This window comes from Pseudophryne corroboree, chromosome 5 (genome assembly GCF_028390025.1).
Source record: "Pseudophryne corroboree isolate aPseCor3 chromosome 5, aPseCor3.hap2, whole genome shotgun sequence".
Classification (NCBI taxonomy): Eukaryota; Metazoa; Chordata; class Amphibia; order Anura; family Myobatrachidae; genus Pseudophryne; species Pseudophryne corroboree.
This window is the reverse complement of record NC_086448.1, coordinates 652,620,989-652,648,462: the sequence shown is the minus strand read 5'-3', so window position 1 is coordinate 652,648,462 and position 27,474 is coordinate 652,620,989. Positions and strand designations below refer to the sequence as shown.

The following is a 27,474-nucleotide window of genomic DNA, read 5'->3' as shown; positions in this document are numbered from 1 at the left end:
TTCGATACTGTACCACACATGAGACTTATCTACAAGCTACAAGAATCAGGGCTAGGAAGCACAATATGCACTTGGGTCAAAAACTGGTTAGATAATAGGGAGCAGCGCGTTGTGGTTAATGGATCTTTTTCAACTTGGACTGAAGTGCTAAGTGGTGTGCCGCAAGGCTCAGTATTAGGACCGCTATTGTTCAATATTTTCATTAACGACCTAACAGAAGGTCTAGAGAGCATGGTGTCAATTTTTGCAGATGATACCAAATTGTGTAAGGCTATAAATACAGAGGAGGATGCCGAGTCTCTTCAGAACGACTTAGTTAAATTAGAAGCATGGGCAGCCAAATGGAGAATGCGCTTCAACACAGACAAGTGTAAGGTAATGCACTGTGGTAACAAGAACAAAAATTACACCTACCTACTAAATGGGGTAAAATTAGGAGATTCTGTACTGGAAAAGGACTTAGGTGTCCTCATAGATATCAAGCTAAGCAGTAATACCCAAAGTAGGACTGCAGCAAAGAAGGCTAATAAGATATTAGCATGCATAAAACGGGGTATTGATGCTAGGGACGAGAGTATTATACTCCCGTTATATAAATCACTAGTGAGGCCACACCTTGAATACTGTGTACAATTCTGGGCACCGTACTACAAAAAGGATATCCTGGAGCTAGAAAAGGTACAGAGGAGGGCGACCAAACTAATTAAGGGCATGGAGACAATGGAATACAAGGAAAGGCTTGAAAGACTAGGCATGTTTACATTGGAAAAGCGGAGACTAAGAGGGGATATGATCAACATCTACAAATATATAAGGGGACAATACACAGAGCTTGCGCTGGACCTGTTTTTGGTTAGATCAACACAGAGGACTCGTGGACACTCGCTCAGGTTAGAGGAGAGGAGATTCCGCACAATACGTCGTAAAGGCTTTTTCACGGTAAGGACAATACGTGTTTGGAATTCCCTGCCCGAGGGAGTTGTAATGGCGGAATCTGTCAACACCTTTAAGAATGGGTTAGATAAATTCCTAATGGATAAGGATATCCAGGGCAGGGCCGGATCTTGCCCTTGTGGCGCCCCGGGCAAAAATGGGGGCGTGGCTTCATATGGGGGCGTGGTCAGTTACGCCCCCATTTGTGCCCCCTGTAGCGCAGCTGAAAATAAATAAATAAATAAATAAAAGTATACTTACAATCCCCGCTCCTGATTCCAGACCTCCTCCTCCGCCGGCGCCGCTCTTCTCCTGGACTCGGATGGTTGTGTCTGTCCTCGGATCTATGGGAGAGACGTAATTACGTCTCTCCCATAGCACAGCATAGACACTAGAGGTCAATTATGACCCCTAGTGTCTCTGCCACTATGCTGTGCGGTGCGCGATGACGTCATCGCGCACCGCACAGCAAAGGTCCTCTCCATGAAGGGAAACTAGACGCTTCGTCTAGTTTCCCTTCATGGAGAGGACCTTTGCTGTGCGGTGCGCGATGACGTCATCGCGCACCGCACAGCACAGTCCTCTCCATGAAGGGAAACTAGACGCTTAGCGTCTGGTTCCCTTCAAAGCGGGGGACCAGCGGCGGGCACAGCGGGGGGCACTGCAGAGGGCACAGTGGCGGATCTTGCCATGGTGCGGCGCCCTCCGGAGGCGGCGCCCCGGGCAAAAGTACTGCTTGCCCGTGGCAAGATCCGGTACTGATCCAGGGGTATGGTGCATAGTCATGCATTATTGTTACTATAAATAGGGATAAAATGCAACGGCTGACAGCAGCATCAGTCACAAATTTTAGTCAAATCATCATGCATAGGAGACCACAAATAGGTTGAACTCGATGGACAATTGTCTTTTTTCAACCTCAGATACTATGTTACTATGTCACTATGTATTAACAGTGTATCAGGTGGAGCCATAGCTCCAGGCCCTCCATTTAATATAGGTCCGCATGATTTCAGTGGTTTACATATGGAGGTACGGGCCAGTATGCCGAACCACACTACCTGTCCACTCAGGTACCTGCCAACCGACGTGGCCCACCTCGCCCCACAGTCCCCTAGGAGTGCGGCCTGGCAGCTGGCATCAGACAGTGGTTCAGACAGTGGCACAAACAAATGATGACATGGCCGTCTGGAGAAACTATCAATTGCAGAACCGGAGCAGTAGAGGAGCTTCAGAGGACCTGGGCATGCAAAGGTAAGTTATCCACAGGGAGGGGAGGGGTGTACAGAACACAAAACATAGGGGGGAAAGGATAATTCAAAATGGGGGTGGGGGGGTAAACATTGACCATAAGAGCAATTTTACAGATGGTTCTGATGAAACATCAAATGATTCCCATCCTTACGCAGCACCACAGCAGCAGGCTGGAAGATGGGGGGTGGCACATGGTATTCTGCCCCCCAGTCCTGCTCAGTCCACTCCTGCCAAATAAACGGCTGTTCAATGTGACATCGTGAGGTCACAACACAGTCCACGTGTTAAAGAAACCCTGCTCGCCAAGCACAGCGCTAGGAGGCATATCTGCTGCTTGTCTGGACTAGCCCATCTTGCCATCAGGCCTTCTGGCATTTGCCAGAACAGCCAGATGGCCAGTCAAGCCCTGGACTGCAAGAAAAACACATTAATCAGTAAGTAATATAGAATATCTCATATTAAAGTTCAAGGGCCTAATTCAGACCTGATCGCAGCAGCAAATTTGTTAGCAGTTGGGCAAAACCATGGGGGTAATTCCAAGTTGATCGCAGCAGGAAATTTTTTAGCAATTGGGCAAAACCATGTGCACTGCAGGGGGGCAGATATAACATTTGCAGAAAGAGTTAGATTTGGGTGGGTTATTTTGTTTCTGTGCAGGATAAATACTGGCTGCTTTATTTTTACACTGCAATTTAGATTGCAGATTGAACACACCCCACCCAAATCTAACTCTCTCTGCACATGTTAAATCTGACCCCCCTGCACTGCACATGGTTTTGCCCAATTGCTAAAAAATTTCCTGCTGTGATCAACTTGGAATTACCCCCAATGTGCACTGCAGGGGGTGCAGATATAACATGTGCAGAGAGAGTTAGATTTGGGTGGGGTATGTTCAAACTGATCTCTAAATTGCAGTGTAAAAATAAAACAGCCAGTATCTACCCTGCACAGAAACAAAATAACCCACCCAAATCTAACTCTCTCTGCACGTTATATCTGCCCCCCGCAGTGCACATGGTTTTGCCCATCTTCTAACAAATTTGCTGCTACAATCAGGTCTGAATTAGGCCCCAAGTTCAAATACATTGTCCACATAATGCAAAAGCAGGATGATATTAAGCAAATGGAATGACAGGCATTAAGATGGTTATATACTACAACTGATGCCATAAAAATGAACTTAGAGCTCAATAAGCAGCCGCTGGCAGACAATGCTAACATGCTAATGTCCAGCACTTCATTATTGAGCTGCAAGTTATCAAATGAACGCACAACTTGCCTACTATCACACTGATGCTTGACGGTGTAAAAGGGATTTATGTGATCTAATGAAACATCAGTAAATGTTCTGAAATGAATACAAGACAAATACTTCCACATCACTATCGGCGGATACACGCAAATATTTAGTATCACCCAAATGGAAGACAGAGGGACCGCAGCTTATATCTCCGAAACCTACAGTGGTCCATCCATTTCCGACAGCAGAATTACCTTCACATCCCGGAGTTTGGCCACCGCAGCTAATGCCATCTGTAGCCTTATTGGCTACAATTTGCAGACATCATCAGTAATGGCCACCACACATGCAGGATCAGCGGACCGCGCAAACGCAGGAGTCCCGACACAGGAATAGACACATCACAGCGATAGGCTCATTTCGGAGTATGTGTTCTCTTTTGTGTTCATTCATACATTTCAGCTGTATAATTGCATATTACGCACAGATCAGACTGTAAATGCGATAATTGATAAATGGGCCCCTTAATCTTTTAACTGAAAAATTGTTAAAAGCTGCAGATGTCATATGTAGACTCCGAGTCAGACAACATACCTAGCAATAGTACTGTAGCTCATGTTATGCCCCATAGTAGTGCCTTAGGAAAATGTATGTACCATAGTATGTTCTCTTGTAAATTGTACACCCCATACTAGTCCTCTAGTTCATTTTATGCCCCATAGTAATGCCTCCTGTCTATAGTATGCCTCAAAGTAGTGTCTTAAAAATGAACTGTGCACTGAATTATCCAACTGTGGTTATTTAGGGCCCAGTTATGTAAAGATACCTTCTGCGATCCCTTCATTCCCTCTAGCAGCTGTATCCCCCATAGGTTTCTATGGGGAATGTGATGCTGCCAGATTTACCAATATCAGCATACTTCCCAACTGTCCCGATTTTCGTGGGACTGGCCCTTTTTTTTGACTGTCCCACCTGCGGGTTGCAGTGTCCCGCGGTGGGGGTGGGGGGTGGGGAGTTGGGAGACTTTTGTCACTCGCTGCTCTGCTTAACTATCACCCATTGTACCCTATGGGCTACTCACTGCATTTGTAGTCGGTGGAGGGTATCTCCAGAGCCCTCCCTGGAAGTGTCAGCTTTGCATGTGTGGTCAGCGGGGACTGTGGACGCGCAGCAGCCCCGACACCACTCGGCACATCGCAGGGACGGGCTCCCGCCTGTGCCAGATGATACATCTTGCCGATATGAGTGCAAATTGGAATGTGATCCTGAGATAATATTGCGCTCAGATTGCACTGAGACCTAATATTGCGCCCAGATTGCACTGAATATGTGACCAGGGGCGGATTTAGGGGTCAGGCCGCCCCTAGGCACATTACTGGCTGCCGCCCTCCCCCCCAAATCACGCCATTGCTCCCTTCATTTCAGGTGCCAGGTCGGATGCCTTGAGACCACCAAAACAGCTCCAACCTCACCCTACTACCAACTCCTGGACCACAATTTGCTGCCCATTGTTACACCCAGGTCATTTGCTAAATGAAATAATGAAAAATAAGTCGTAATGATGAAAAAAATAATCACCTGGCCCTTATTAGCCTGGTGTGTCGGCCCCCGGCAAGTGCCGCCCCTAGGCATGTGCCTCATGTGTGGATGTACATGTGATAGGGAATATAGATTGTAAGCTCCACTGGGGCAGGGACTGATGTGAATAGGCAAATATTCTCTGTAAAGCGCTGTGGAATATTTGTGCGCTAAATAAATAACTGGTAATAAATAATAATAATTGAATATGTGACACGTAGAATTTTGAATATCCTAACTTGGTACACAGCTCGCTTTGAGCACACGTATGCGATCTATTCTGCTACACACAGAAATAAATAAAAAGTTGAATTTGTCTGCTCGGTGTAAAAGTATTATTGTGTACATGTTGCGTTTCCAATGATGAGAGACGGTAAAGTAATAGCGTGTGTCTGCTACACGCATTAGTGTCCTGGATTGGATGCACGTGTAATGATTGCGCGGACCAGCAGGTGGCAGCAGCATACCTGTAAAGCAGCAAGCAGCCATTTAAACAACACAAGGAGAAGTCTGAGCTGTCAGTCCCGGGCCGGCTCCAGCCGCCGCTAGAGCTTCCAACAAAACACTGAGTAGATACAGGGAACAGGAGGCATAAGCCATCTTGCCAGTGCTGGGACCAGCTCTTTCTGCAGGGGTGTAAGGGCCCTCACTGCCCCTCATCTGCTGCAGGGCACAGAGGAGAAGGGGGCCAACCCATCCGTGGCGGCTGGCACAGCTCTAGCTTGTCCCTTATCCCATTTATGACAGGAGCTGCTGGAACAGCGGACCAGCATCCCACCATCACAGCGCATCCAGCCTGCAGCGAACAATAGCCCACTGCTTCCACCTCTCTGCCTTCCCTACGCGTATGCCATGGGATAAATGTCGGGATGAGGTGAAACCCCCAGAGAGCACAGTTACAGAGGGGAACCCTCCATCCTGTGTGAGGATCGCAGATAAACTCTTATTATGGACGATGCAGGGAGCTCAGCCTTGTGCGGGGACCATCTAGCCATCATCTGATACCTGTCCTGTGCACTCCGGCTACAGAGGCGGCATCCGGGGCTGCTGTCCTGCGGGCTGCAAGAGCAAACTAGCACCCGCACAGTCACACAGTGTCTGCCAGAGCCCTGCCGCCGCCGCCTGCAGCCCCGCACCCTGCACTGTGCAGGACACAGGAGAGATGATGATGATGGCACAGTGATGCCGGGCACAGGCTGACACGCCTGGGGGGGCAGCAGGAGACACACAGAGGAAGTTTCCTACATGCCATTAGCCGGGGAGTGTGGGACAAGGAGGCATGGAAGGAGGACCATAGGCTTGGCTGGGGGAGAGGCTGCCAGGGCACAGAGGCGGTGCAGGGCTGCTGCTGCTGTTGCTGGGATCCTGGGGTAAGAGGTGCATCTGCCTGCAGAGCTGCACACAAAGCGGTGACATCGGCGAGTGTGCATTGTCCTGCCCTCTGGGGGTACTCGCTGCTGCTGCTGCTGCTGCCATTGGGATAGCCCAGCCCGCTGACTCGCAGGAGCAGGCACGTACTGTAGGAGGACAACAAAACCATCTGAGACTCCCTCCCCCCCTCTCACCCGCCCAGCCGGGGATTGGGCACAGTGACACACTGACACCGCATCCCCGCTGCTCCGGGACCCCGCCGCCGCCGCCGCTGCCATTGTGGATGCGCTGAGCAGGTGCAAAGTGCGGCCGGGAGGAGACCATGGACAGCGACCGGGACATGTACCGCCACTTCCAGGACTGGTGCCTCAGGACTTATGGGGACTCCGGGAAGACCAAGACCGTCACCCGCAAGAAATACGAGCGCATCGTGCAGCTGCTGAACGGCTCCGAGTCCAGCTCCACGGACAACGCCAAATTCAAATTCTGGGTGAAATCGAAGGGCTTCCAGCTGGGGAAGGCGGAGGAGGGGAGCCCGGGGGACGCGCAGGTGCTCCACGTCCCTGTCAAGACCACGGTGAGTGCCCGGGGCCCCTGGCAGGCATGCCAGCCCGCGGGGGGAGGGGGGCTCCCTACTGCACCTCTCTCTCTCTCTTTGTTGTCCCGGTGCCCTGTGGCATTATGCCATCCCTGTCACCCTCTGGCCTCTGCTGTCACAATATGTCATGACATGATCCGAAGGGCACTGCCCCTCTATCCCCATTCCCAGGTACCTCCCCAGCCCCCATACACTTTTTAATACCCCCCCCCCCCCCCCCCACCCTGACAGAGAGCTGGCATCATTGGACGTGAGCATCTTCTGCCCCCCTCTCCGTACTAATGGCTAGAACAGGGAGTCTGGTGGTGCCTGGCTCTGTGCCAGGGGTGGCGCTGGCCCTTTTATTTGGGGCTTTCCCAAAGCTCATTGTCACAGAGCAGCTGAGCCGGCTTGCACACCCTGGCACACACACTGGCGATGCTGCTGCTGCTGGCTCTGCTCCGGTGTGATGGGTGCTGCGGATCATGGGCGTGTGGTGAGGTGACACATTGCTGCTGCCGGGGAGCTGACACTCATCAGGAGGAATATTATAGATGTTCCTCTCCCTGCACAATGCTCCACCATCGCCTTACATCAGGGGAACACAACTGGGAGCCACAAGTAGGCTTTCACATGCAGCTCCCGAGGCTGAGGATGCATGTGTTTGGTTATGGTAAGGCATACTATGTATTCTAATTTTAGATAGATAGATAGATAGATAGATAGATAGATAGATAGATGATAGATAGATAGATAGATAGATAGATAGATAGATAGATAGATAGATACAGGAGATAGATTTATATAGTTTTGAAAAAGAAAAACATTTTTCCTTTTTGCAATACTTTTTTGGTTTTAATGAATTTATCTTATCTGCTGCCCATATAAGTTATTATAAACTGTTAAAAGATAAGGTGACAATGATAATGTAATAACTTACCTTGCTGTAGGTTCTTCATGGTTTATATGTGCATCATGTCTTTTATTATGTTGCTGTTTATTTTCTGGAATTGAGTTTATAGCACAAATGCTCCACACTTCAAAACGAATGTGAATACAACACTAAATGAAAGTACTTTGTTTGAAATAGACTACTCAAAGGAGCTTATTACATAATGTAAATGATTTATTTTGCCAGGGATGCAAAAATGCTTGTACATTAATTAATTACAATTTGTGTTTTGACACGTGAAATCTGTTTATTTAATGAATTGAAATAATGTGAGAACATTTTTGCATATACCTAGAACAGTATATTTTAAATGATTAGATTTAGTCCTAAATGCGTGTATTTGGAAATAGCCTGCAGCTCTTATGTTGCGGCAGTCATATGCGTCCTTTTCCAGCATAATATAGCGTATAGATTGTAAAGTGAATTCTAGAGGCCATATAGTGTCACCCTGTGAAGATAGTGTTTGACAGCCACTGAAACTTCTTTAGAACCACACTATTTGCTGTGACACTGGAATTGCTGCTGAATGATTAATGCTTGTCAGTTACTTGTTTGTAGTCACTGCTCACTCATTTGCTTACATGCATATTAGCCATTTGCGTGGACAAGTGATGACACCTGTAGCTAAAGTTCTGCTGACAGTATCAGGTCTTGGGAGTAATGCACTCAGTCATCCCAATGCTTCTTGTTACTCCTTAGGAAGTAACAACAGTGTAGCTGTCATCCAGGCCTCTGTACCAAGGACCAATAGGAGCCCGTTACATCACAACATGACATGACAGTTCCTAGACACCAGTGCTGGTGGCTGGATTGTCCTTTTGTTTATTTTTGGCAGATCGCAGCCTTCTATTGAGGAGTCCCCAGAGATATTGCTGATGGTGAATTCATCACACGTTTGGGGAAATATAATCTGTGTTGCTTTAATGTCTATAACACGGAGCTGAGAATAAGAATCCCACTCTTTGGAGCTTCAAGTGATGCAGTTATGTTTTACACCATGAAGGAAGTGTGCAATTTAGTGACACAGCTCCGGCTTCGTTCTAGCTCATATTGTGTTTAATCTTTGGCCCATATTTGAAGCTAGGCATTATTTTCATTCTCTTACTGCGTCCGAGGTTTGCTGGGAGCCTGGTGCATGATTCCACCTCTTTTCATATGAAGTAGATCTTTCTGTGATTTCCCATTGCCTGCCACCTCTGGCATCAGTACATGACCTTTTGTTCTAGCACCTCTCTTTCTCAGTAACAACTTCCTTGTGGAAATATTCTAGATTATTGGAATGTGTCTGTAATGTCCCACCTCCCATTTACTCTGGCACACTGAAAATAACACCAATTTCCTCTGCCTATTACCACGGCTTTGAATCCAGTATACATCATTTTAGTAAATGTAATACTCAGAATTGAATGGGAAGCTAATTCTAGAATTTCAAAGATTGTTTTCTGTACTGTTATATGCAATCATTTCTCTATTTTGAGAGGATGCAGGATTCTTGAAGACTTGAGGCAAGATTACACTTATATGGGTCACACTCAGCCCCTTGGGGGTAAGGTTATAGGGTTTGAGTTTGTAACAGTGCTGATGTTTTTGGGCAATTATGCCACAAAATGTAAAACAGCAACTTTTTTAAAGGCAAAATTAACTTGCTGCAAAATCACCAAAAAGAAAATCGCAACTCGTAGAGTTTGTATATTCTCCCCGTACTTGCGTGGGTTTCCTCTGGGTACTCCGGTTTCCTCCCACAACCCAAAAATATACTGGTAGGTTAATTGTCTCCCAACATAATTAACCCTAGCATGAATGTGTGTGCGTGTACATGTAGTAGGGAACATACAGTATATGGGGCAGATGTATTAAGCCCGGAGAAGGGATAAAAAAGTGATAAAGCAGTGATAAGTTCAAGGTGATAATGCACCAGACAATCAGCTCCTGTCATTTTTCAAATCCATAATGACTGGCTGGTGCGTTATCACTTTGCACTTATCACTGCTTTATCACTTCTTTATCCTTTCTCCAGATTAATACATCTGCCCCATAGATTGTAAACTCCACTGGGGAAGGGACTGATATGGCCAAATATTCTTTGTAAAGCACTGCGGAATATGTGTGTGCTTTATAAATAACTGGTAACAAATAATAATAAGAATTTGTGATGTACTATTCTAAACATGTAACCATGGGTTCAATTATAACTAATGATTCTTATTTATTTTTTACCAATGGGATGTATAGTCTGTGCTGGGGCTATGGCGTATTGTTACAGTAGGAGTGGCCTATGGCGGTACAAAATATACGGTAGATGTGGGCCTATATGAGTAGGCTTCCCATGTTTTTCCACTTCCTGCTCATTGTCTTACAATGAAAAATGAATGACTGTGAGCTGGCAACAGGATAGGTGGGAGGAAGAAAGAGGCGTTAATAATGTTTCAAACAGAGGCTTAAAGGAATCCTGTATTATACTGTATATCATTTTACATGTGTAGGTGAATGCATGAAAGCAAGAGACAGTTTGTGTATAGATATGCAAGAGATTGTGTTTGTGCACAGAGGTGTTTTCATTATTCTGAGCTACAAGGTCTGTATGTAAAATACACGGAGGTTGATTTATAATGTAAGGTAGAGATGGCTGGTGACCCACTGGTGTTATTAGTCATCTGTGTGTGTGTATACAGTAAACAAGGCAACATAAAAAACACCTTAAGTGGAAGAGACAGACAGTATGTTGACAAAGGATGGAAAGACATGCTGTATGACAGCTAGCTGCCTAATTATTAAGGAGGAGATGTATCAAACCTTGGGGAGAGATAAAGTAGAGAGAGATAAAGGGAACAATATATCAAAGCTTGGAGATAGATAAAGTACTAACCAATCGGCTCCTGTCATTTTCAAACACAGCCTGTAAAATTCTGATTGGTTAGAACTTTAGGGTCTGTTTACTAAGCCTTGGTGAGAGATAAAGGGGACGAATAATAAAGTACCAACCAACCATCTCCTATAACTGTCATTTTTCAAACACTGGGGCAGCTGTATTAACCTGGAGAAGGCATAAGAAAGTGATAAACCAGTGATAAATGCAAGGTGATAAACACACCAGCCAATCAGCTCCCATATATAAATTAACAGTTAGGAGCTGATTGGCTGGTGCGTTATCACCTTGCACTTAACACTGCTTTATCACTGGTTTATCACTTCCTTATGCCTTCACCAGGTTAATACATCTACCCTGTGGTTAATACATCTACCCATCTTCTCCATGTCTGTAACGTGACAGTTAGGAACTGATTAGCTGGTATTTTATCTCCATCCACTTTATCTTTCACCAAGGCTTAGTAAATAGACCCCAAACCCCTCTCCACTTTATCTCTTTCTCTCCAAGGTTTGATACCTCTACTCAAAGTGCCAATCAGTCAGCTCCTACCTGTCATTATACAGACTGGGGAAGATGTATTAAGCCTGGAGAAAGGATAAAGAAGTGATAAAGCAGTGATAACGCACCAGCCAGTCACCTCCTGTAATTTTTCAAATCTGTAATGATTGGCTGGTGCGCTATTGCCTTGCACTTATCACTGCTTTATCACTTCTTTATCCTTTCTCCAAGTTAATACATCTGCCCCACTGTGTTTGAAAACTGAAAGTTAGAAGCTGCTTGGTTGGTATTTTATCTCTCTCCATAGTTTGCTACATCTCTCCCTATGGCTGTTACTGCAGGATTAAGGCATATTTTTAGTATAATGGCTATTTAACAAAGCTAATACCCCTTTCACACCGCACAAATAACCTTGAATCAACCCGGCATATTCCCGGGTCGACACGGGTCGGTGTGCGGTGTGAAAGGGTCATGGTCGAAGTCACGGGTCGCCTAACACGTTAATTTAACCCAGGAATAAAGCAGTGTTATTCCCGTGTTGAGTACCGGGTCAGTGGCAGCGTGAACTACATAGGGAGAGGCGGGACCCATTCACTACATAGGGAGAGGTGGCACAGAGATGAGCTCATCTCCCAGCACCGCCTCCACCCCCGCTGCCGCCTCTGCCCCCCCGCCGCTATGGCAATCGACCCGGCAAATTGCCTGGTCAGGAAACCTGCAGTTAGGGTCCAATTCCTGATCCCACCCGGGAAAGACCGTTTCCAATTTCCGGGTGGGATCCGGCATTGGCGATGTGAAAGGGGTTTAAGTAACACAGGAGCTATGAACCTAGGTTCAGCTGAGTACTGCAGTCCTACTCTCAGTGGGACCTGCAATCTTCACCAATTTTTCAAGGTCTGAAAAGCAAACTTTACAGCACTTGACACCCAATGATATACTGCATCTGAGTCAAGCAGTAAAGTGATTACTTTTCACTGTTTGCCAGCATTGAGATCTTATCTCAGCCATAGTTCCGGCAAGATCATTTTGATAAATAGGGACACTAAACCATTTTGGGACCCATTGCCAGTACTGGAGAGTGGGGTAAGTAAGACAATTTTTAATTATACTGTCCCTAGGCAAGGAAAAATGAGACAGAATAAAAACTAAAAATTCTACCTTAATTTCAGGATGTTTCCTGTCAACCTAAATGATAAGAATGCATCTTTGACAAAGGGCTGTGAAAATATGAATTCTCAAAAAAGTGGTCTGGTGGCTCAATTTACCCTAGATTAGGGGGTAAATTGATCTGAGTCAGGAGTTAATCGAGCCATCTGGGGACAAATTGACCAAGTTACTTTTCAAGTTTAAACTTTAGCATAATTAAAATATATATATACTAATAAATTTTCCTTTTTCAGATAGTCTTAATTGGTTTTTTTAAAGGGAACTTTAAACAATATAAAATGAATCAAATAAAGTTTATCATTCAAACACTGAAATAATTTTCATACATCATCTGTTCGGCATTTTAACGACTATTCAACATTTCCCTCTCAACATTATGGAAATATTAACCGTTGATCGCTGCTTGCCGTTCCTCTAGCCTTTTGAGGTTGAGTAACTTCTTCAGCATTTCACTATGGGGGAGATTGATCAAAGCTTGGAGAGAGATAAAGTTGATAAAGATAATGTACTATCCAATCAGCTTTTAACTCTCATTTTACAGGCTGTAGGATTGATTTATCAAGCAGTAAAAAGAGTGAAGTTGCCCCTAGCACCCAATCAGCTACTACCTACTGTATCTGTTTATAGAATATACTTGATAAATGCTATATCAAAGCTGATTGGTTTCCACCGGTAACATCTCCACTAATCCACTTCTCCACTCTTTCCACTTTCGACACATCAACCCCTCTGTCTGAAAAGTGATAGTTATGAGCTGAATGCCACATCACTTTCCTTGAATGCAAAAGTGAGTTTCTCTTTGCCACTTCTCCTCCTGATTCTTCTGAAATCACTCACTTTATTGCCCTTAATTTCGAATAGGCTCAACTTACCCTACAGCCACCATTTTGGAAAAAATGCTTATGTTAATAATTTCGCTGATCTTTAGCTAAATGATTCACATGGTTTTATACTTTGGCAAATCACCAATATGTAGGATATACTGTACATTTTTAGACCTGGATAAATTTGCTTTGACATAACAGTCATTATACCTCACATGTAGAAAATTTACTTTGAAAATCAAAAATTGTTTCTTGCGAAAACCATACTTACCACTTTACTATGTGCTTCTCTCCCTCGCAGCCATGTTCTTCCTGAATCTATGGTCATATGACAGTAAAAGTGTACAGTTGCCTAGATACAAGGGGTGGGTCAACTAACCTACTGGCTCATTTACTCCACTCTCCCCTAATGATAAATGAATAATAGTGTAATGTAATATAGGGGTAATTTCGTGATGAAGTCAGGATCCCGGCTGTTGGGATCCCAGCAGTTAGAATACTGACACAGGAATAGCGGCCCTATTCTGAATGCCGACACCGGCATCCTGAATTGGTATACCATCCCGGCGCTGAAATACTGACAGCTGGGATCCCGAACGAGGACAGCCCGAGGCGCACCACAGGTGGGGGGTTAGTAGGTTTAGGCTGCCGGGCGGAGGGTTAGTGTTAGGCTGCATCCCGAGGGTTTAGGGTTAGGCTGCGGGTAGGGGGGGGGGGAGTGGGATTAGGGTTATGCACCCCACCCGGTGGGTTAGTGTTAGGCTACGGGGGGTGGGTTAGGTTTAGGCAGCAGGGACAGGGGATTAGGTTTAGACACCTACAGGGGGTGGTTAGGGTTAGGCACCAAGGGAGTAGTTTAGAGTTAGGCTGCTGGGAGGGAGACTTAGGAGGTTGGGGAGAGGGGGGTACACCCTTTACTCACCCCTGTCGGCTTCTTAAACTTCGGGATCCCGGTGTCGGTATTACGACCACTGGGATCCGTCATTTCATGTTATATTTTTTAATATGGGAGTTAGGATTGAGAAAAAGTTAATCTAATTTACAATCATGGGGGTCAATTCTATTCGGCAACTAAAGAATAGCGCCGGGAATTAGCTCCCGACGCTATTCAATTCAGCTAAAGTTAAGTCGGCGATGTCCCGTTCTCGCCGACTTAACAGGTAGTTTTGTCGGGAGAACGGGCATTCTCCGACTTAACTCCCCGGGTCGAGGCTGATTCCCGACAGAATCAGCCTCGCGCCGGCCGCGAGGCAGCACTTTTGTCGGGTTTCTCTTCTCATCCCCCGGGGATGAGAGAAGAATTCCCGACAATTGCAGGTAATTAGTTGCTGAATTGAATAGCGTCGGGAGCTAATTCCCGGCGCTATTCATTAGTTGCCGAATAGAATCGACCCCATGGTCTTTAAAAACCCTGAAATTGTCTTTTCTTTAAAAAAAATAAATTATAGAGCCGTAACTAATGGAACAGAAAATATAGACATTTTTTCCAAATCATGTCAAAATAATTTTGCCTGAACTTCAAACAATTTCAGCCTCATATTCGGTATGAAATAATAATGCCTTTAAAGTGATGGAAATTTCTGTGATAATTTCTTATATTTCTAATATACATGATTTTTGGTTTTGTTTTGGAACTGATGCAATAAGCTCATGAGGAGAAGTCATTCTTAATTGCACTATTTACCTGCTTTTCCAGGAACAGTACTTAGCTACTGTATGAAACATACAACAGGAATTGCAGTTGTAAGTTATTTATTAACTCAATTGTTGCTGGGACTGGTCCTCTTCAGAACATCCATGGCTTAATGGCAAGTCCTTTGTCTTTGATACCTATGTAGCAGAAGCACATTCTAAAGGCACTGGTTAAAAGGATATACAGTAACTAGCATACACTTGATCTATGCAGCTACTGGATACATTCTGAATATACTGTAGGACATTGGTACAGCTAAGAGTAAACGCTGTGCCAGCTTATGCTGTGTGAAATCAATCAGAAAGTGGCCACTCGCATTGGTGTGTCTGGGGAGAAAAAAGGCATCCTCACATAGCGTACCATAAGCTTATGTTTGTACAGTTGTGAACACATGTAGCCCGGAATACAGACACAACCGTATTACTCGCAAGTTAAAAAGTGCAGGTGCAAATAGTGGAAAATGATCAGTCACAGGTGATCTGCTTGTATTTGGCAGCCTGTGAATGCAATGGTAAGGCTGGTAGGTGCTTTCCTCAGTACTGATGCATATATTATGCAGAGGTGCCACAAGGGGGTGCGGGCCCATCCAGGGGGTGACATCAAAATGCTGACTTCTCTGTAGTGACAGGAGGCAGGTGCTTGCTGCAGTGTGACATTATCCTGCAGTACTCAGCTCCTGTCACTGAGAAGTGCAGCCAGAGTCTCTGAAGGCAGTCCGCATGCCCCCGGAGTGAAGTAATCGGGGGCTTCTTGTGAGGTCATGCCCCTTTAGTGATGTCAGCAGGGCTCCTGTGAGGCCATGTTCCTAGTCCATGAAACCACACCCCTTTCTAGAAGAACGTGCCGAAGGCACCGAGTATCACCAACCCCGTTGCCACCACTGTATAATGCCTATACTAGTGTATTTTACCACATTTACATATTTTCTTGTGTATGTGAGATGGAGAGTTGTTCTGATGTAATAGAGAGGTTTTTGCAGTTTTATTGATGCTAACAGCAAATGCGTATTTTGCTAGCAAAACAAATGGTGGCATAACTTCATGTGGCATAAACCTGGCACATATGCTATTGGGGATGACTGGCTCTCATCTTGCAATGTGATCGCCTTGGCACATGGGCATAAACACGCTATTTTTACTTGCAGTTTAAGAGTAAATTATGCCACCTGTAGTCTGCAAAAATCTATACGTCAGGTCCCTGTATTTGTATACTATAAGGTTGGGGTTAACTAAATGGAGTCATGGAATCTTTTATATGAAGAAATTGCATCTGCTTAGTGATTTTGACTTACACAAAGACGTAATATGGAGCGAGCCTTCCTACAGTCACTATGAGGGCTGCTGCAAGATAATGCATAGGGGAACATTGGGTCAGTGTTGTGTGTCTACAAGCAGTCCTGTATATGGAGTATTATAGATAGAGTGTAAGTGTTTAACCTGCTTTATGTATTCCACCATCCTAATGTTATAGACCAAGAAAAGTGTATGTATCAGTGCGCTTTGTAAAATGCTTATCCACTATTTCTCTATCGTCCTAAGTGGATGCTGGGGTTCCTGAAAGGACCATGGGGAATAGCGGCTCCGCAGGAGACAGGGCACAAAAGTAAAGCTTTTACAGGTCAGGTGGTGTGTACTGGCTCCTCCCCCCATGACCCTCCTCCAGACTCCAGTTAGATTTTTGTGCCCGGCCGAGAAGGGTGCAATTCTAGGTGGCTCTCATAAAGAGCTGCTTAGAGAGTTTAGCTTAGGTTTTTTATTTTACAGTGATTCCTGCTGGCAACAGGATCACTGCAACGAGGGACAGAGGGGAGAAGAAGTGAACTCACCTGCGTGCAGGATGGATTGGCTTCTTGGCTACTGGACATGAAGCTCCAGAGGGACGATCACAGGTACAGCCTGGATGGTCACCGGAGCCACGCCGCCGGCCCCCTCACAGATGCTGAAGCAAGAAGAGGTCCAGAATCGGCGGCTGAAGACTCCTGCAGTTTTCTTAAGGTAGCGCACAGCACTGCAGCTGTGCGCCATTTTCCTCTCAGCACACTTCACACGGCAGTCACTGAGGGTGCAGGGCGCTGGGGGGGGGGGGCGCCCTGGGAGGCAAATGAAAACCTTTAAAAAGGCTAAAAATACCTCACATATAGCCCCAGAGGCTATATGGAGATATTTACCCCTGCCTAAATGTACTAAATAGCGGGAGACGAGCCCGCCGAAAAAGGGGCGGGGCCTATCTCCTCAGCACACGGCGCCATTTTCTGTCACAGCTCCGCTGGTCAGGAAGGCTCCCAGGTCTCTCCCCTGCACTGCACTACAGAAACAGGGTATAACAGAGAGGGGGGGCAAAATAAATGGCAATATATTAATATAAAAGCAGCTATAAGGGAGCACTTAATCATAAGGCTATCCCTGTCATATATAGCGCTTTTTGGTGTGTGCTGGCAGACTCTCCCTCTGTCTCCCCAAAGGGCTAGTGGGTCCTGTCTTCGTATAGAGCATTCCCTGTGTGTCTGCTGTGTGTCGGTACGTGTGTGTCGACTTGTATGAGGACGTTATTGGTGTGGAGGCGGAGCAATTGCCAAATATGAGGATGTCACCTCCTAGGGGGTCGACACCAGAATGGATGCCTTTATTTGTGGAATTACGGGATAGCGTCAACTCGCTTAAGCAGTCGTTTGCCGACATGAGGCGGCCGGACACTCAATTAGTGCCTGTCCAGGCGCCTCAAACACCGTCAGGGGCTGTAAAACGCCCCTTGCCTCAGTCGGTCGACACAGACCCAGACACAGGCACTGATTCCGGTGGTGAAGGTGACGAATCAACCGTATTTTCCAGTAGGGCCACACGTTATATGATTTTGGCAATAAAGGAGATGTTACATTTAGCTGATACTACAGGTACCACTAAACAGGGTATTATGTGGGGTGTGAAAAAACTACCAGTAGTTTTTACCGAATCAGAAGAATTAAATGACGTGTGTGATGAAGCGTGGGGTGCCCCGATAAAAAACTGCTAATTTCAAAGAAGTTATTGGCTTTATACCCTTTCCCGCCAGAGGATAGGGAGCGCTGGGAAACACCTCCTAGGGTGGACAAAGCGCTAACACGCTTATCAAAACAAGTGGCGTTACCCTCTCCTGAGACGGCCGCACTTAAAGATCCATCAGATAGGAGGATGGAAAATATCCAAAAAGGTATATACACACATGCAGGTGTTATACTACGACCAGCTATTGCGACTGCCTGGATGTGCAGTGCTGGGGTAGTTTGGTCAGAGTCCCTGATCGAAAATATTGATACCCTGGACAGGGACAATATTTTACTGTCGTTAGAACAAATAAAGGATGCATTTCTTTATATGCGTGATGCACAGAGAGATATCTGCACACTGGCATCACGGGTAAGTGCTATGTCCATTTCGGCCAGAAGAGCTTTATGGACACGACAGTGGACAGGCGATGCGTAGAGGAGTTATTTGGGGTCGGTCTATCAGATTTGGTGGCCACGGCTACGGCCGGGAAATCCACCTTTCTACCTCAAGTCACTCCCCAACAGAAAAAGGCACCGACCTTTCAACCGCAGCCCTTTCGTTCCTTTAAAAATAAGAGAGCAAAGGGCTATTCATATCTGCCACGAGGCAGAGGACGAGGGAAGAGACAGCAACAGGCAGCTCCTTCCCAGGAACCGAAGCCCTCCCCGGCTTCTACAAAAGCCTCAGCATGACGCTGGGGCTTCGCAAGCGGACTCGGGGGCGGTAGGCGGTCGTCTCAAGAATTACAGCGCGCAGTGGGCTCACTCGCAGGTAAATCCCTGGATCCTGCAGATAATATCTCAGGGGTACAGGTTGAAATTAGAGACAGAGCCACCTCGCCGTTTCCTGAAGTCTGCTTTACCAACGTCCCCCTCAGAAAGGGAGACGGTTTTGGAAGCCATTCACAAGCTGTATTCTCAGCAGGTGATAGTCAAGGTACCTCTTCTACAACAAGGGAAGGGGTATTATTCCACTCTTTTTGTGGTACCGAAGCCGGATGGCTCGGTAAGGCCTATTCTAAATCTGAAGTCCTTGAACCTGTACATAAAGAAGTTCAAGTTCAAGATGGAGTCACTCAGAGCAGTGATAGCGAACCTGGAAGAAGGGGACTTTATGGTATCCTTGGACATCAAGGATGCGTATCTCCACGTTCCAATTACCCCTCACACCAGGGGTACCTCAGGTTCGTTGTACAAAACTGTCACTATCAGTTTCAGACGCTGCCGTTTGGTTTGTCCACGGCACCTCGGGTCTTTACAAAGGTAATGGCCGAGATAATATTTCTTCTTCGAAGAAAAGGCGTATTAATTATCCCATACTTGGACGATCTCCTAATAAGGGCAAGGTCCAGAGAACAGCTAGAGATGGGTTTAGCACTATCTCAAGAGGTGCTAAAGCAGCACGGATGGATTCTGAATATTCCAAAATCCCAATTAATGCCGACAACTCGTCTGCTGTTCCTGGGGATGATTCTGGACACAGTTCAGAAAAAGGTTTTTCTTCCCGAAGAAAAAGCCAAGGAGTTATCTGACCTGGTCAGGAACCTCCTAAAACCAGGAAAGGTGTCTGTACATCAATGCACAAGAGTCCTGGGAAAAAATGGTAGCTTCTTACGAAGCAATCCCTTTCGGCAGATTCCATGCAAAGGGATCTGTTGGACAAATGGTCAGGGTCGCATCTTCAGATGCACCTGCGGATAACCCTGTCGCCAAGGACAAGGGTATCCCTTCTGTGGTGGTTGCAGGAGGCTCATCTATTGGAGGGCCGCAGATTCGGCATGCAGGATTGGATCCTGGTGACCACGGATGCCAGCCTGAGAGGCTGGGGAGCAGTCACACAGGGAAGAAATTTCCAGGGAGTGTGGTCGAGCCTGAAAAAGTCTCTTCACATAAGCATTCTGGAACTAAGAGCAATCTACAATGCTCTAAGCCAGGCGGAACCTCTGCTTCAAGGAAGACCGGTGTTGATCCAGTCGGACAACATCACGGCAGTCGCCCATGTAAACAGACAGGGCGGCACAAGAAGCAGGAGGGCAATGGCAGAAGCTGCCAGGATCCTTCGCTGGGCGGAGAATCACGTGATAGCACTGTCAGCAGTATTCATCCCGGGCGTGGACAACTGGGAAGCAGACTTCCTCAGCAGACACGACCTTCACCCGGGAGAGTGGGGACTTCATCCAGAAGTTTTCCACATGCTATTAAACCGTTGGGTAAAACCAATGGTGGACATGATGGCGTCTCGCCTCAACAAAACACTGGACAGGTATTGCGCCAGGTCAAGAGATCCGCAGGCAATAGCTGTGGACGCGCTGGTAACACCTTGGGTGTACCAGTCGGTATATGTGTTTCCTCCTCTGCCTCTCATACCAAAGGTATTGAGGATTATACGGCAAAGAGGAGTAAGACTAGTGGCTCCGGATTGGCCAAGAAGGACTTGGTACCCGGAACTTCAAGAGATGGTCACGGACGATCCGTGGCCTCTACTTCTGAGAAGGGACCTGCTTCAGCAGGGTCCTTGTCTTTTTCAAGACTTACCGCGGCTGCGTTTGACGGCATGGCGTTTGAATGCCAGATCCTAAAAGGAAAAGGCATTCCAGAAGAAGTCATTCCTACCTTGATAAAGGCAAGGAAGGAAGTCACCGCGAAGCATTATCGCCGTATTTGGCGAAAATATGTTGCGTGGTGCGAGCAGCGGAGTGCTCCGATGGAGGAATTTCAACTGGGTCGTTTTCCTACATTTCCTGCAATCAGGATTGTCTATGGGTCTCAAATTGGGATCTATTAAGGTTCAAATTTCGGCCCTATCAATATTCTTCCAAAAAGAATTGGCCTCAGTCCCTGAGGTCCAGATTTTTATCAAAGGAGTACTGCATATACAGCCTCCTGTGGTGCCTAAGGTGGCACCGTGGGATCTAAATGTAGTTTTAGATTTCCTCAAATCCAATTGGTTTGAACACTAAAGAATGTGGATTTGAAATATCTCACATGGAAAGTGACTATGTTACTGGCCCTGGCTTCGGCCGGGAGAGTATCTGAACTGGCGGCTTTGTTTTATAAAAGCCCTTATTTAATTTTCCATTCGACATAGGGCAGAGCTGCGGACGCGTCCGCATTTTCTCCCTAAGGTGGTATCAGCGTTTCACCTGAACCAGCCTATTGTAGTGCCTGCGGCTACAGACGACTTGAAGGACTCCAAGTTGTTGGACGTTGTCAGAGCCTTAAAAATATACATTTAAAGGACGGCTGGAGTCAGAAAATCTGACTCGCTGTTTATACTGTATGCACCCAACAAGTTGGGTGCACCTGCTTCTAAGCAGTCGATTGCTCGTTGGATTTGTAACAAAATTCAACTTGTACATTCTGTGGCAGGCCTGCCACAGCCTAAATCTGTTAAGGCCCATTCCGCAAGGAAGGTGGGCTCATCTTGGGCGGCTGCCCGAGGGGTCTCGGCATTACAACTCTGCCGAGCAGCTACGTGGTCAGGGGACAACACGTTTGTAAATTTTTACAAATTTGATACCCTGGCAAAGGAGGACCTGGAGTTCTCTCATTCGGTGCTGCAGAGTCATCCGCACTCTCCCGCCCGTTTGGGAGCTTTGGTATAATCCCCATGGTCCTTTCAGGAACCCCAGCATCCACTTAGGACGATAGAGAAAATAAGAATTTACTTACCGATAATTCTATTTCTCGGAGTCCGTAGTGGATGCTGGGCGCCCATCCCAAGTGCGGATTATCTGCAATACTTGTACATAGTTATTGTTAACTAATTCGGGTTATTGTTTAGGAAGCCATCTTTCAGAGGCTCCTCTGTTATCATACTGTTAACTGGGTTTAGATCACAAGTTGTACGGTGTGATTGGTGTGGCTGGTATGAGTCTTACCCGGGATTCAAAATCCTCCCTTATTGTGTACGCTCGTCCGGGCACAGTACCTAACTGGAGTCTGGAGGAGGGTCATGGGGGGAGGAGCCAGTACACACCACCTGACCTGTAAAAGCTTTACTTTTGTGCCCTGTCTCCTGCGGAGCCGCTATTCCCCATGGTCCTTTCAGGAACCCCAGCATCCACTACGGACTCCGAGAAATAGAATTATCGGTAAGTAAATTCTTATTTTCTTTGATTAGACATATATGCTACAAGTAAGATGTAGTAAAGTCAGGTACATAATTTTCTTGATGGTTCTGACAAATATTATATAATTCATAATATCAGATAACTCAAGTTAGGAGGCTAAAATACTATATTTACTAGGCCACAGTTATTTTGTGTCATTATTACTATTATCATCATCATCATCATCATCATCATCATCATCATCATCATCATTACCCTCAGGCTCCATCATAGTGAAGAAACATTAAGATCTACAATTGTGGAATTTGCTGTCCCATAGGGTAACCTAGATTAATAAGGGTGATTCTCCAAAAAGTGAACATAAAATCCCATGCATCACACACTTTTAATTTGTTTTTCCTTTTTAAACTGGTCTGTTAAGAAATTGTTGTTATATGAAAAGTTAATTGTTTAGTAGCAATGCCTTACCTATATCTTAAGACCCACTAAAATCCTTATTGATAGAGATATAAAACAGAGAAAAGCATCTTAGTCATCATAAATATAATTTATTTGATCAATAGGTACAGATGTGTCCACATACACCTTTGCTCAAATGGGGCAATATGGGGCATCATAGACTGTGTGACTTAGCTGCACCATGCCTCTTTCTCTTAAGATATCTCTTAGTGTATCTCAAGGCACCCCAACCCCAGGTTTTAGGTATATCCATGGCTCAGCACAGATGGTTAAATCAAATTGACTGAGGTGCTAATTAAGTCACCTGTGGCCAAGCATGGACCATTGGGTGCTTTAAGGACCGCGTTTGAAAACCTCTGGCATAAGGCCTTAATACTAGTTAGATATTCTCCCCCAATTCCAGATGTACCTAAAGTAGAAAATGTAAAGGGCCACAAAACTGAGGAGCCATTTAAAATCCATAAGATGTTCCTAAAATAAGGGGTTTATTCATGAAGTAGTGAAAAGAGTGGAGAAGTGATCCAGTGGAGTAGTTGCCCATGGAAACCAATCAGCTGCTACGTATAATTTTATAGAATGCACTTGATAAGTGTTACTTCAAAGCTTGCACATTCATATTAGACCCCCCCCCCCCAAAGGGATTGGTATGAAATGCAGTCAATTTACCTACAATCAAAATCCAGACGGTCGAAATCCCGTCAGCAATTGACCGGCGGTCAAAATCCCGACATGGATAAAATACCGATATTTAAAATACCGACAAGGTCAAAATACAGACATGTAATATGTCGACAACTCAAAATGACGACATGAGTTTTTCAAAGGTTTTGGGTGTCGACATAGGTCAACATGGGCACCATATAAGTGTACCGCGTCCCCTTGCATGGCTCGCTGCGCTCGGCACACTATTATATTCCCCCTTCAGGTCCACTGAGATGGTAAAGTATGAACAATTCGGTTTCAATGAAAAAATCATGAAAAAGTAATGTCGGCGTTTTGACCTGTCGACATTTTACATGCCGATACTTTGACCTTGTCGGTATTTTAAATGTCAGTATTTTGACCATGTTGGGATTTTGACCTTGTCGGGATTTTGACCGTCGGTCAATTGCTGCCGGGATTTCGACCGTCTGGATTTTGATTGTCGGTAAATTGACTGCATCCCCCCCAAAAGCCTCTTTCTTTGGATGATCTTATAGTGTAATAAACTTATTATAAAGGGGTAAACCCCTCTCCTATGTCTCTAGTGCATCCTGCACAACTACGTTGGTGACCTATTTTGGGATCATCTCAACAGTTTCTTAAAATGCCTATCAGTTTTGTGGCCCTATATCTTTTCTACGTTGGGTACCTTTAGAATGGGGGAGACTCTCTAACCAGTATTAAGGCCTTTGAATAATTTTTTAATAATAATTTTTCATACTTCATTATTTATTTTATTTAGTCATTTTATTTATTGAAATATATTAAGTACTGAAGATGATACACAAACAGTATGCACTGTATTTCATATATCTGTTGGTATATGTGGATTAAAGTCTGATTGAATGAAATGGATATTCCTTGTAACCCAATAATACCAGAAGCGTATGTCACTGCATTTTTGTATATCTCAACGCTCTTTCAAAAACGATTGAGACTAGTTACACGGTAATGCAAATGGCTCTTTCACACTATCACATAATGGAACAAATACATTATACAGTATAAATGTGTGTGTGTGTGTGTGTGTGTGTGTGTGTGTGTGTGTGTGTGTGTGTGTGTGTGTGTATGGTGCATTTAGGACATATTGAATTATCTGCTGCAGAACATCATATTTGTAACATCTGTCAGACATCAGTGCGTTGTAAACTGGTGATATTGTGACTTCTTATTAGTTAAGAAGTGGCATCCCATGGTGACCCAGCTCATTAAAATCTTACCAGTCAGAGAGGCATGTCAGAGCTCCCCCACCACCTGCTTTCAGGGTGGAGGGAGGTATGAGAGGGACCAAACCTGAGGTTAGAGGGGGAGGGGCAGCAGAATAGAAATCTGCTTCAGGGCTGTAGAGGAGTGTGAGGAAGGTGGAGAATGGATGAGATATGGAGAAGGAAGATAAGACCTGATGCAAAGTACAGCAATACAAAGGAGGCGCTGAATGCTTTAGGGATGAATGAGGACTGAGTAGTGGACTGGTGGGAACCCACTCATGCTCTGTATGACCTCTGATATGCTGTCACACTGAGTGCATATTTGGCAGTGGGGCAAGCTGATTTTAATTTCTTAAAATTACTGAACACATGGACCTATGGCGTTATGTTATATGTGACCTGACATTTTCAATATTACACATCATCTGTACACTTGCTATCGACTTCCAGGTTATTACGTAGGATTTCTCTAGAGATCTGTGGATCATTAGATGCCCTTATAGCCTACACTGATACTTAAGCCTGTTGCAGAATCTTATACTTACAAACCAGGAATAGTCCTAATTGTAGTTCTGACACCCAACGATTTTCTCCGCTTTCATGGTCGGATAGTAATAACGAGGTCATTTGTGCTAACCTTTGCACTGCTGGAAAAGTGGATAAGATGAAATCATACAATGTATTTTTACATGACCCACGCTTTACATTTGTTCTTCTTAAGTAATATCTATAATATGCATAAAAGTTGTGTCATTGTGCACATTACTGAATGTGTGCACTAAATAGACCAAGCAGTTTAGCAGCAAAGTATAAAGGTGGGTATTAGACGACTTGCAAACGATGCAATGTCATCAACGATTTCTCTTGCACTCCCAGGCAGACTATATAGTGCATATACACTGTGCAATCTTACAAAAGAGGAGTATGCTGTCATTAATGATATTTACACATCTTCCTGCATGTTCAGAAGACCAGAAGAAGCGTCAAACGAATCATCGGCATTGTGATAGAGAGTACACGCTGGACAATTGAGATGAGTTGTCGTTCCAATCCATCGGAATCATCCAAATCATTTAAAATGTCGTCTAATGTGTACCCAGTTTGAGAGGCAGTAACCTGATATCGGGGGTAATTCCAAGTTGATCGCAGCAGGACATTTTTCAGCAGTTGGGCAAAACCATGTGCACTGCAGGGGAGGCAGATATAACATGTGCAGAGAGAGTTAGATTTGGGTGTGGTGAGTTCAATCTGCAATCTAAATTGCAGTGTAACAATAAAGCAGCCAGTATTTACCCTGCACAGAAACAAAATAACCAACCCAAATCTAACTCTCTCTGCAAATGTTATATCTGCCTCCCCTGCAGTGCACATGGTTTTGCCCAATTGCTAAAACATTTCCTGCTGCGATCAACTTGGAATTACCCCCATCATTTCTATTCAATCTGAAGCTTTTGTTTGTACTGTTGCTATTTTAGCCTTGGTGCTAAGCTTTTCCCTATAGAAAGCATACCAATATATAGGGGTCAATCCAATTCAGGGTGATGGGTGCAAGTTGCTGTGACATTTCAATGCCGGCAATGGCACTGCATCAGCCCAAATTTGCACAAAACTTCTCACAGCCCTATGGAGTTGTGAGCAGCTTTGTACGAGTTTAGGCTGTTGTAAAGCCCAGCTATTGCCGCGCTGACTTGCACCCGCGTTATATATGTGGGGAATTGGATTTACCCAATAATGTTCAAAAGAGCTGCCAAACCCCTTCCCTAGACTATAGCTTGATGACTTGTAGATTTACTGCTTACACAACCATCTGTCTGATGATATAAATGCATTACTAAAAAGCACAGACAAACTGTATCAGGATAAATGAATGCATATCTAACATGTCTCTTCTCACAGGCCCTGGGCGGGATGTACTATAAGACATCGCCGCCCCTCGCCAACTACCGCAGCGATACTAATCGCATATGTACTAACATATGCGATTAGTATCGCAATGCGGTATAGGAGGCCCCCCGCGATGATGTCTGTGGTGGTCTGCGGGGGTCAGCGAAGGTCTCAGTCACCTCCCAGACCCGGGAGGTGACGTGCGCAGGGAGTCCCCGGGCTCCTCCTCCTCCCCCTGCAGCCGGAAGGAGACAAGGCTGTGCTGCGGGAGAGAAGGAGGAGGGGGGCCGCACAAGCAGACTCTCAGGTACGACGGGGAGAAGGGGGGGTCGTCGTGAGCGGGGCGGCGGCGGGATGCGGCGGGATCCGGTGGCGGCGGTAAGAGTCCCATAGGCTTCTATAGGGTATCGCCATAAAAAGATGGCGATACCCTATGGGGCGAAAACGCGGCGGCCTGGGGTTAGTACATATGAAAATGCGGTAAAACGGGGTTTTACCGCATTTTCCCTTTAGTAAATCCCGCCCAGGAACTGTGTTCCTCCACTGTATTCTAAAAAAGTGTCAAATAGAAATCATTGCTCCCTACCAGGTTCTCACATGTGTATTATGCAGAGTTACACAGTTAGGTCACAGTTGTAAACTGACACAATTTTTGTTATATTAGCTGTTTAACAAAACATATTCCAGTTACAGTTATATAATGAATACTGTTTTAAAGGGCAGACTATCAGCTTTAATTTGAGGGTAATCATATCTAAATTGGAAGAAGGGACTAGGAATTGCAGATGTTTAATATGTAGCTCCCTCTTTTTCAAGGGACCAAAAGTAATTGGACAGTTGAACCAGAGACTGTTTCATGGACAGGTGTGGGCTATTCCTTCATTATTTTGTTATCAATTAAGCAGGCAAAAGGTCCAGAGTTCATTCCAAGTTTTGTATTTGCATTTGGGAGCTGTTGCTGTGAACCCACAACATGCAGTCAAAGGAGCTACTGATGTAAGTGAAACAAACCATCCTCAGGCTGAAAAAACAAAATAGAAATCCATCCGGGAGATAGCAGGAACTTTAGGAGTTGCCAAATCAACAGTTTGGTATATTCTGGGGGGGGGGGGGGGGGGGGACGCACTGGCGAGCTTGGCAACACAAAAAGACCTGTATATCCACAGAAGG

General features: G+C 45.4%; 1 protein-coding gene across 3 annotated transcripts in view; it reads left to right on the top strand.

Moving 5' to 3' along the window:
• Window positions 1–5,521: 5,521 nt before the first annotated feature.
• Window positions 5,522–27,474, top strand: part of NOL4 (nucleolar protein 4) — a 595,206-nt gene continuing 573,253 nt past the window's right edge. For 2 of the 3 annotated variants that reach the window (XM_063923673.1, XM_063923672.1), the window contains exon 1: window positions 5,522–6,953. In XM_063923673.1, the coding sequence (XP_063779743.1) occupies window positions 6,699–6,953 (255 nt within the window). In that variant the 5' untranslated portion in view covers window positions 5,522–6,698. Of the gene's footprint in view, window positions 6,954–7,362; window positions 7,627–27,474 lie in introns of those variants that run through there. The other variant, XM_063923674.1, reaches the window with a different exon arrangement.